The following is an 11,218-nucleotide window of genomic DNA, read 5'->3' as shown; positions in this document are numbered from 1 at the left end:
ATTTCTTAACCTCATTGGTCATTATGTAAACCCTCTTTTAAAATTATTCTGCAAACTACACATAGATGTTTTATACAGTCTTCTCTGAGTATGGTGTAGCTTATATTTAAATGAATATGTGTGTGATTAAATATATATGCAATTAAATATACTTACGTATGCAATGTCCATGGATTTTGAGAGGGAAAATGCCCACGAATGCCTCACTTGATAGAGGAAAACAAAACCACATTTTTAAAATGCAGGGACTCCAAATGTACACTATCCATTTATACTGTCTTTAAAAAAAAAAAAAAAAGAAAAGAAAAAATAATTCAATACACTTCACCCAACCGAGAAATCAACCCAAATAATTTTAGTTTGAGGAAGAAGCAATATAAAGGAAAAAACAGTGGGAAACAAAATCAGTTAAACTTCAGAATTTATGTCTAAATCATTATTGTATGATTTTATTATAACACAGTTATTATATTTATTAAAAATGCTAAAGTTAATTCTTGGAAGAGAACACATAATTGGTTTTAATTAATAAAAGTAAGTGTCTGGGTCTCAAAGCTCGTATCATCACAGCTATTTCTCACTTCCTTTCAAGATTCTGGGGAAGAGAATGGTGGCCGGGTCAGTGGGTTCTATTCAACCACTGAAGGGTGTGGGTCTTTCTTCTTAAGCAGGACTCTGTAAGTGGAAAATCAGATATTCTGGGTTGACAACAAAGTCGTAAGCTGGCCATGTGGGGATGGAATCTGGAGCTTCTGGGGAAGACCTAGGGCATCTCAGGGAAACAGTAAATGGTAGAGCTGCAGCCATCGGAAGAGGTTAGACGGGGTTCTTGGTAAAAACAACCCTGTTCTTCCTCAAGCCCAGTGCTGAGAGCTTTGCCCAAATTATTTCTAAAGTTCACAACAAAGCCATAAGGTGGGTACCATTATCCCCACTTTACAGATATGAAAACAGAAGCATGGAGACATCCTGAAACCAGGTATCATCTCATTAAGCTCACCAATCTCAGTTTAGTTTCTTGTCCTTTGGTGCCCCAATCACCCTCCCCGACCCCGTGACCAGGTGATCCGGCTTCACCAGATGCCTCAGGAATCAGGGGTCTACTCCTCTGAGGCTCTGCACCCATAACTGCCAAGCTTCTGGCTTGTCCACAATCTGCTCCTCATGAGAAGCTTGGCTGTTGATCCCTTAACTCACTGGCCTCCCGCCCCTTCAGAAGGTACATCTCTTCCTGCCTGGCACAGCTGAGGTCCTAGTTTCTTCGTGAGGATGATGGTATCCACCTCATAAGGACTGTGGTGAAGAATAAATGAGATAATTGATGCCAAATCCTGGGCACAGACTGCGGCATAATGCTAGTAGCTGGTATCACACACACACATACAAACACACACACACACACACACATACACACACACACACACACACACACACACACACACACACCCCTGTGGGCTGACAAAACACCCCCTACCTCTGCAGTTCCCAGTGAGCAGCCATGGTCTCGACATCCTCCCACTCACCTGAGTAGGTGGGTAAGTGTTCTCATGAGACCTGTGTATTACCTGCTCTCCCAAACATCCTTGATCACATCCCCTCTTCTCCATCCCCTGTCCCTACACAGGGAAGATTCTATAAATGACAAGTCCCAGCCCCACTCACCTGGAGGCACAGAAAGGGCAGAGCTACAAACAGACCTAGTAAAAGGCAGAACATCCAGATCCTTGTCTTCTGACATCTCACCTAGGAGTTCCGGCCCTCCACACTCTCAATTCCTGTCCATATTTTCTGTTATCTGTTTCCCTCCTCTGCTGTTTCTTCCCTTTAAACTTTGAAGATATCAGGAAAGGGGGAGAACCTGCTAAAAAGAAAAATGACCCCAAATCACAGCCCCAAGGGGGAGCTTGATGACACCTTGTCCCACACTCACTTCACCTGCGAGGGATCCGGCCCGGCCACCCGGCCCATTTCCACTGGATCCCACGCTGTCCTTGGTTCTCAGCAGGGTGGCTTTGCACAGCTCGGGCCCTACCCTGCAGGCTGTGCCCACCTGCTGTGGTCACACTGCAGGTCCTCTTGGGGGATGGTTTCTGGTCCAGCTGTGAGCAAGGTTTACATCCTGCACGGTTCAAAGCATCTTTGACCTGAACACTCTCTTCAGTGTCCCATGGAGAGAAGCAGGGACGTACACCATTCTTACAGTTCTGGATGTCAGAAGTCCAAAAGCAGTTTCCCTGGCTTTTTCCAGGATCTAGAGGCTTCTTGCATTGGCTCATGCCCCTCATCACTCCACCTAGGCTTCCATCATCACATCCCTTTCTCTGATTCTAATCTTCCTGTCTCTGTTTTATCAGGATTTTTACCGTAACATTAGGCCCAGCAGCTGATCCAGGATAATCTCCTCATCTCAACATAATCACATCTGCCAAATCCTTTTTGCTGTGGAAGGTAAAATATTCACAGGTTCTGGGGATTAAATGTGCACATCTTTAAGGGACTGTTATTCTGCCAAATAATGGAGCTGGAGTGGGGGACAGAGCACACTGCCTTTTTATTATAGCAACAAGTTCCTCTTTTTACATTATAAACACCATTCCACTCTGATCCAGGGGTCCCATGATCCCCCCACTAGTTTGATGATTCACTGGAAAGATTCACATAACTTAACAACAGTTTTTCATCATGGCTAAGGTTTACGACAGCAAAGGACACGGTGCAGGGATAATAGGAGAGATATCCACAGGCAAGGGCTAGAGGGGCGGGGTGCAGACTTCCAAGTCACCCTCCCCTGCAAGATTCGCACAAATGTGCATTTCTCTGCAGCTGCGGATTACAGAGACATGTGTGGGATGTCTCCACCCAGGGAAGCCCGCTCGAGTTGAGACTCAAGAGTCTTAAAGAGGGTTGATCAGGTAGATACAAACCAGGCACAAAGTGCACATCATGAATCTTCATGCTGTCATGAAAAATACCAACGACCTGGTCCAGCCTGACCCACTGCCTCAGGCACAAAGAATAACATCACTAATCAGTGCCTATGTGAACTTTCCAGGGTTTTAGGTCTTAGAGTCCAGCTGAGAGTCATTGTCATGGCTCCGGGGATTCCCAGAAACAAGCGAGAACTGAACGAAAGAGATCAGCTATGTCAAACGTGGGCACGTGGACATCCCCTACCCACCTCTGCCTCCTGCCCAGGTAGGGTAATCCTGCATTCACCAGTGACTTCAGCTTGACTTCACCATTTCTGTGCTCCTGTGTGTCATCACTGTGCTAGTTCCTGAGGAGGCAGAGGGAGGTGAAAATCCCATTCTTGAGATGATGATTATCTTCTGCTGCATAATAACTACCTCCAAACTTACTTTAAAACAATGAACACATATTATCTCACAGGAATCCCAGTGCAGTTCAGTGGGCACCTCTGCCTAGAGGTTTCTCACAAGGCTGCAGTCAGTATTGGCTGGGGCTGCAATCTCATCTGAAGGCTGGGCCGAGGGTGGGTCTGTTTCTCAGCTTGTTCACGTGGTTGTTGGCAGGTTCAGTTGCTCACAGACCAGTGAACTCAGGGCTGTCCTGGCTGTTGGTCAAAAGCGTCTCTCAGTTCCTTGCCATACTGGCCTCTCCATAGGGCAGCTCACAACATGACATCTGGTTTCCATGACAGCAAACAAGTGAAAGCCAAAAAAACAGAAGCCAGAGTCGTTTTGTACTCTAATGGCAGGAGCAGCACCCTGTTACTTTGCCTTATTCTATTCATTAAAAGCAAATCACTAAGTTGAGCCTAGTGAGTCACACTCACTTCACCTCAACTCGTACTGGGATGTCTTTGTAAGCCCTCCAGCACGCCCAGGGAAAGGAAGCCTCTTACTCAGGGTGCTAAGAGTTGAGAGATCTATTGTCTCGCCAATTAACTCATCAAAAGGATATCTTTCTTCAACCAAAAGTGATGCACTAACCAATTAATAGCTTGTTGTCACACCTGTCTAGAGGGGCAGGATCAGGGGTGCCTGCCACATTCCTTGTCCTGGAGGAAAGAGACCATGTTACCTAGTAAGTAGTCTGTAGTTGGATGCCCAAAGGCTCTACCTTGAGTCTCACCCATTCAAAACTTTTACCAACTTGGATGAAGATACAGAAGGCATGTGTGTTTCTTCTAGAGGTCATGCAAATCTAGGGGTTGAGGGGATCAAGAAGAGAAATAGTTGAGATGTGACTTCTGTACCCAGGGTATAAGGGCTGAACCTTAAGGGAGGAGAAAGGAACTCCTTCCCAGGGGCAGAGGCCACTGAGTATGGAGGACAGAAGGAGAGTGAGAGGGGAGGGTTCAGTTGGATCTGGGTCAGGCCACCTTCATGCCTGGCCACTGCCCCTCAAGCAAGGAGCTGAGCCCATCTCTGTTTGTAACTTGTCACAAAGAAACCTTCCTCCCAGCATTACTGCACCTAAGAGTGGAGCTCTCATCTGCTCTTTAAGGCAAGACCTCCATTCTTTATCCCCTTCACCCATTACTGAATGTGTGTTGAGCACTGTGCATTCAGATAGACGTGGGCATGGCCCTCTGGGGATAAAACCACCTTCCCCCATTGTGCCTGGAGTAAAGCAGGAGGCCCAGGAGGCCTGGCTCACTCTTCCCAGGTCCCTCACCTGCCCACCTCCTTTCTGCTGCTGTGGACCCAAGCCAGCAATTGTAATGGCAACTCCATGTGGGAGCTCCTCCTGTGTGGTCAAAGCCCTCTATGTATCATCTCAGTTATATACAAATCAAAGAAACAGACGATGAGCCATCAAACAGCCTCTCCTGGGCCACACGGTAAGTCAGCACCACTGGGGTCTGAATACAGATCTGTCTAAGTCCAGAGCATGTGTCCTTACACCATGTCCACTCTGTCAGGCCACCCCATGAAAGGATTTGGCAAAGGTGACTCAGCTTCTGGGCACAAAAGTCTCTAGTGAGTCCAACTTATTTTCGATTTCACATCCCAGGGAGGAGTTGGGGCTGAGTCTGGATCCCAGGGAGGGGTCGGGGCTGAGTTTGAAGCAGAGAATCCAGGATCTGTGTCACCAGACAGGGAGCCATTGGGATGGAAGCCGCAGGTGCTCTGGGCTGGGCTGATCATGGTGCATGGACATGTCCCTCGAGGGGACGCTGAAGCCAGGCCAACCAAATCGCAGCATAGCTGAAGCTCAGGAAGAGAACAGCCTTCAGCAGGACCAGGAACAGGAAGCTGGCAGAGAGCAGGAAGGGCCTGGTTGAGGAAATGGGGTCAAGGAGAAAGAGGCTGTTACACGGTCACCTAGAAGACCCCTCCATATCCTACATTTGCATCCCAAGCTCAGGACACCAGTCATGGGCTATCAGCAGCCCCTATGCTGGTTCTCATAAGTTGTTCCCCAGAGGCAGGCCTGTGAGGGGCAGAGAGACAGGAGGGAGAGCAGAAGAGAGAACAGCCAGTGGCTGACAACGCTGGGCGCTCACTGTGGGGACACTGGCTTCATGCTTCACCCAGTTCATCTCAGGTGTTCCTCACAATGGATCTGTGAGCGGTGCTGTCATTATGCTTGTGGCGGGTCATAAGAAGGACACAGTCTCCTCCTGGCTCTCTCTCTGGGACACTTGCTCATGAATCCAGCCGCCATATTGTAAGGAAGCCAAGACCACATGCAGAGGCCACATGCGCAAGTCCAGCCAACAGTCTCTGTTGAATCTTGGTGAGTGAACACCAGCACGTAAGTGAAAGAGCTTTTCTAAGTGACCCCAGCCCTCAGCACCTGAGTCTTCCAGCTGAGGCTCCAGATCTCCTGGAGCTGAGACAGATTTCCCTACTGTGCCCGGTCCAAATTCCTGCCCCCAAATCCACAAACATCGTAAGTGGTTACATTATGCCGCTAAATTTTGCCATAAAATATCCATAGTAACTAAGATCACCCTCTTTTTACAGATGAGGAAACTGAGGCATAGAGAAGTTAAGTAACTTGGCCAGTGTCATCGCCCTGCTGGTAAAAAGTGGAGCTATCATGGAAACCCAAACATTGGACCTCACACTTAGAGGTGGGGAAGGAGACAGAGCAGAGAACTGAGGCAGAGGCCAGTACCAGGGGCCCTGGGCTCTAGCTGGGACCTGCAGTGGGTACTAAAGTGTCACACCAGGGCCAGGGGTGCCCCAGCCTCAGCATCCCCATCAGGGGACTGTCAAAGCCGGGACAGTAGGAATCCCCAGCAAGGGCTTGGCCTTTCTTACCAGGGAGGAAGGCCAGGGCTGGACACGTGGCTGGTCAGAGCCAGGGCACCTGTGCTGGCCGGCGTCTCAGTGGTCCTCATTGCTACTGTCACTGAGCCTGCAGACAAGGTCACAGATCACTCTCTGTCCCAACCTCCCAGTGGCTTAAAGTCTGCTGTCATTAGGAAACTGTACATCTCACCTTCCTCAAGGGACCCTGGGACGGGAGGGGCAGCACAGAGAAAGGAGAAGTATCCTTGGGGGCCAGGGAGGTGCCAAGGCCAGCCAAGAGGAACCCAGTGTTACTCCCTTTCCAGGTCCCCAGCCCCGTCTCACACCAGGACACACCAGGCATGAAGAGATGTCTCTGGTAGGGGGCGGTCCAAAGGAAGGATCACGCAGGGGCCTTGGCCAGCCCTCAAGGAAGCCCCCCAAGAGGCCTTTGGGTGAGGTTCTGGCACATTCCTGCACTGTAAGGACTCTAGAAGCCCAGTGAGGACCAGAGAGCAGGTTGCAGGCCCTCCTTCTTTCCCTCACCCCTACAAACAGATCAGGCACATGGTGCAAAGTAAAATCACAGGAAAAACACCAGCATGGATTTGCACATGCCCCCTGCTGAGTGGGGGCCCGAGCAAGCGAGGTAACAGTAATCACATACAGATGTGTTCATGCTGGGCTAAGACTGAGCGAGGGGCGGGGCTGGGGACGCAAAGGAAGCCTTGGGGCATGGGGGAGGTGACGCAGCTTAAATGCCACCTCATCAGAGGGGCCCTCCTGTGTGCCTTGAACCTAGAGTAATCACCTCTCCCATCAAATACCACTTAATCCCTACCTCATCCCCTCCCCATTATCTTGCATTGCACCTGTCGCCATCCATGCAGATGTGAGTGGCCTCAGGTCTGCAGCAGGCATTCCCTGCCCCACCAATGTTCCCGAGCTCTGCTGTCCTCTTTCTCTTCTCAGGCCCCACTCAGAGTCCACACCTGCCATCCCCCCTCCAGGCACACTCAGCTGTGGGCCTCACCAGGGCAGAGACTGAGTCTGTCTACTTCCCCCTCCAACCCCTGCTTCACCGCACCTGGTCCATGATAGACAGGCAATAAATGTCTTCAGTGACTGAGGAGGAAAACCGAAAGGACACGCCAGAGCCTACGTGCAAAGCACCTGTCCCCTCTGGGATCTAGAGATCTGTGTGCCACAGCTTTGATTTGGTCTGGATGACAGTACCAATGACGACCATCTAGTAAATTCTAACAAACTACCAGCCACTGGGATCAGTGCTTTACACGTTTCAACCCATTTAATACTCACACCCACTCCCAAGTCAGTATCATTGTCAATCCCATTTTACAAATGGGGAAACTGAGGCACAAGCCCATTAAGTCACTTGCCCAACTCACACAGCCAGCAAGTGGCAGAGCTGAGACTTGAACTCAGTTTTCTAACTCCAGGGCCCAAGCTTTAACCCGACACATCCCACCTGCCACATTTATGCACAGGAAAGGATGCATGCTCTTACACACGTGTGTGCACACGCACAGGTGTGCTCCTGGTCCGCCTGGGCAGCCCATCCTGGGGCCAGGCTGGACCCTCCCTCCACCTCTCCGCAAGACAGACCCAGACCCCTGACCTCAGCCCATGCCAGGCAAAGAGGGGAGGGGAGGCATTACCTGGAAAAACAGTCACTGCCACCGAGGCCCAGGGGACACTTCTGTCCACCCCACACCAGTAAGTGTCTGCATCTCCTTCCTCCAGGTCCTCTATGATCACAAGGAAAATGTGCTCCGTGGGGCTGTCTCGGAGGGTCACTCGTCCGCGTCTTACTTCCTGCCCCACCAGGTGTGCCGTTTCAATAACTCGGATGCAGTCTCTCCAGTCGGGCCCTCGGCACCAGAACTTCCTGTGACCCTCCTCTCCTGCACCGTACTGGCACTTCATCACCAGTGTCTCTCCTACTGTACCCTTTAAGATCCTGGAGATGCTCAGAGTGAAACATCCTGAAAAACATAAATCCACACACCCTTAGCCAATATGTCTTGGGCTCCAGCCCCCATCACCGCTCCTCACAGTGACCCTGAATGAGTGAACAGATACGCCACCCCCCATCCTTGGGTGTCCCCTACCACACCCTCCTGTGGTCAACCCTCTACACGCCTAGTCTTACAAACATGCATGCAGCTGCGTACCCCTCGGTTCTGTGAACAAGATGGTCTTTCTGCTGCTTCTCTAGGAGACCAGAAAGATCCTCCTGTGGAAAATTAACCACCCCCCGCCTACATAATACACACATACTCATTCTTCTCTCAAACCCTTTCCCCACGTTAGCCTCTCTCCCCAAACCATCTGACCTTCCTGGATCTCTGGAGGCGATAGCTCGTGAATCACCCCCCTGGGGTGGGTGTCACTCATATATGAGTCCGACTTGACACCCCTTCATTAAGTGCGGATCGAGAGAAAACTGAGTGCGGATCCAGCACCATCCTCATTATAACAGCTAACAGCAACTTAGGGCTCAAGAAGGACTGGGCACTGTCCTATGGTCTTACATGTGTTAATGGGTTTCATCCTCAAATCCTATCTGTCCTTGGAAGGACTCACCTAAGACTATACCCAACATGACCAGGCTTCATTAGTGCCTGAGTTAACACAGCGTTAGGATGGGCGGGATTTGGAATTCGAATATAGGGGAAGGAAGGAAGGAAGAGTTTCTCCCCAATTATAGGACTGAAGATGGAATAGTTTGATTCTAAGAAAGGACCCCGCAGTGGGTAACGTAGGCTATCAGGGGTGGAGGGACTTGTGACGGATGGCAGATGCTTCCTATCCAGCCGAGGAATTAGGTGGCAGCAGAGACCTGGTGGAAAGGGACTAAGAGGCAAGTGAGCAAAGGCTGAAGTATCTGTGCTAACTAGACTTAAATCAACCCCTTTTTCCACCCTGACAAGGACAACACACCATTGTACATGTAGAACCTCTCTTTGGACAGCAGTTCACGCCTTAATTCAGGTAAAGGCAGATTTGGTGCGCAATTATCATGAGGATAATTTTCCCCTCCTCCATTCTGAACGGAGGATACATGGGAAAACAAGGTAGCTCAATACACGCGATCTTCCAGGAAGACTCTCCCAGCCTTCCGGATCTCCTATGCGGCTCTCTCCACAGAGTCTCCTTCTCCTACATTTGGCAGAGTAGACACACCCAAGTCCAAAGTCCCACTCACCTGGGAGGCAGAGGAGCAGGAAGGCCCCAGAAAGGTACATCTTCTGGCCCTGCTGGCTCATTCCTCTACCACATCTACAAAAGGAATAACGCACTAGGCCCTCTTGGTTGTCTAGAGATCCAAAGCCAAGTTCTTGCTTCTCCTTTTTTGTTCCTCCTCCCATTCCAGCCTTGCTATCACATCACTTCTAGATTTTTCAAAACATAATTCTCAAAATGAACCATGAGACTTAGCAAGCGCCAAGGGCTCCTGCAAAGCTTCAGGGTCCAGAGACAAAACTGGACACTTGATTTTTCCATAAAAGGCGTTACAAGGTCCTCATGGGAAAAGCAAAATTTGTTGGCTTCCTTTACACTTAATCTACAGGTTGGTGTTTCATTTTAGAATTGTAGTGTTTACTTCATGTCTTTAGTGTTTCTACTTTTACTTACATTTAGAGGAATGGTTAGGGGCTCTAAAGCTATCAGTCCTCTGTTGCACCCACCCAGGCAACTGTGCAGGTCAAATTGACCAAAAAAAAAAAAAAGGCAGTGGGAGTGGGAACCCCTATGCACAGAACTTTGACCTACTTGTTTTCAAACCCTTTCCTTCCTTTTCCTGCTCAGCTTGTGTTTCAGGGACCTGAGCTTTGCAGGTTGTGTTTCCTAAGCTCTAAAGTCAATCTGCTCTGATTGCTTTCGGCCAATGGGAAGTCCTGGCAGGACAACAGAGGGAAGGGGCAGGGGAGGGCAGGGGGCTTCCTCACGGCCCACTCAGTGGGTGTGACTCCTCTATATTCCCGTCCCCTCCATGACACCAGCCCCCCGGGAGAAGCTGGCTGTGCTTCTACCTTCCAGCAAGTGACTCTGCAACTCTGGGTTGGGTTCTGGGTCTCTGCCTCCTGCCTCTGTCCCTCCAGCCTAAGGGTGGCCGGATCTTCTGCTGTTGCTAATCTCTGTGCCCACAGTTCTCTATTTGGCTTCTCAGAATTTCCATCACTTCCATTATAAACACTTCTGGTGGTTTCTGTTGTCCTGGTTGGGCCTTGACTGATATAAGCTGTCAGATCCTAATCTTCATGCTTTATATGCGGTTACTCAGGTGAAAGGGGCTTATTGAAACTAACAAAAGGTGCTCCTAATACCCTCACCACTCAGGAAATTGCACGGGTTTTAGAAACTCTGTGTCAGGAACTAGGCACAAAAACTAAATATATATTTAGCACAGCTTTTAACTCTTTATGCCATCAAATCACTCAGTCATTTGGTAGAGCCAATGGACTTCCTCGTAGAATAATGCTCTCAAATGTCTATAACAAAATGCAGAGGATTACAAAGGCAATCAATTACCCTGAAATGCCGCTGTCAAGAAATTTTCAAAAATCAGATTTGTGGGATTTCCATTTCTGCCCAAGGTGCAGTAACAAGGATTGATTTATTTTAACTAAAAACAACAAGAGCAACTAAAAAACTAAAATAAAATCAGAATGTATGAAACAACAGTTTGAAGACACTGGGCATCAGGCAAAGCAGGACAGTGATCCCTGAGGATGGAAAATAAACAAGAGGAGCCCTGTGATTGCCCCGTCTTATACTGGGAGTTTCCAGGCTGGGTCACAGGGAAGGGGAACCCCAGCAAAGGCTGGTAGACTTCCTGAGTTGGTAGGACAGAGCATAGATTCCAGGGAGACCAAGTTAGGCTGAGGGTCTCCAGCAAGTAGCCAGCAGAGAATGCTGATCAGTGCGTGCCTGTGAGAAAACTGACCAAGGCCAAAGAAACAACCTCCTGAGAGGATTAGAGAGGA

General features: G+C 49.3%; 1 protein-coding gene across 1 annotated transcript; it reads right to left on the bottom strand.

Annotated features, from left to right (window-relative positions):
* Positions 1 to 302: 302 nt before the first annotated feature.
* LOC102506215 (CMRF35-like molecule 5) lies at positions 303 to 9,500 on the bottom strand. Its single transcript, XM_014568431.2, has 4 exons — positions 9,436 to 9,500; positions 7,886 to 8,212; positions 6,237 to 6,333; positions 303 to 5,243 (listed from the first exon to the last, which is right to left on the bottom strand). The coding sequence occupies exons 1-4, from the start codon at positions 9,494 to 9,496 to the stop codon at positions 5,111 to 5,113; spliced, it is 618 nt and encodes a 205-aa protein (XP_014423917.2). The 5' UTR covers positions 9,497 to 9,500; the 3' UTR covers positions 303 to 5,110.
* Positions 9,501 to 11,218: the final 1,718 nt, after the last annotated feature.

Source organism: Camelus ferus, chromosome 16 (genome assembly GCF_009834535.1).
Source record: "Camelus ferus isolate YT-003-E chromosome 16, BCGSAC_Cfer_1.0, whole genome shotgun sequence".
NCBI lineage: Eukaryota > Metazoa > Chordata > Mammalia > Artiodactyla > Camelidae > Camelus > Camelus ferus.
The sequence above is the reverse complement of the archived record's forward strand: the minus strand, read 5'-3'. Positions and strand labels throughout refer to the sequence as shown.

Excerpts from the sequence above, each read along its gene's own strand:
- LOC102506215 (XM_014568431.2), bottom strand. The coding sequence starts at position 9,496 with ATGAGCCAGCAGGGCCAGAAGATGTACCTTTCTGGGGCCTTCCTGCTC. Across the intron at positions 8,213-9,435 it reads CCTGCTCCTCTGCCTCCCAG|GATGTTTCACTCTGAGCATC; the intron begins GTGAGTGGGACT and ends TATGTTTTTCAG. Across the intron at positions 5,244-6,236 it reads AGCCCTGGCCTTCCTCCCTG|GCCCTTCCTGCTCTCTGCCA; the intron begins GTAAGAAAGGCC and ends TTCCTCAACCAG.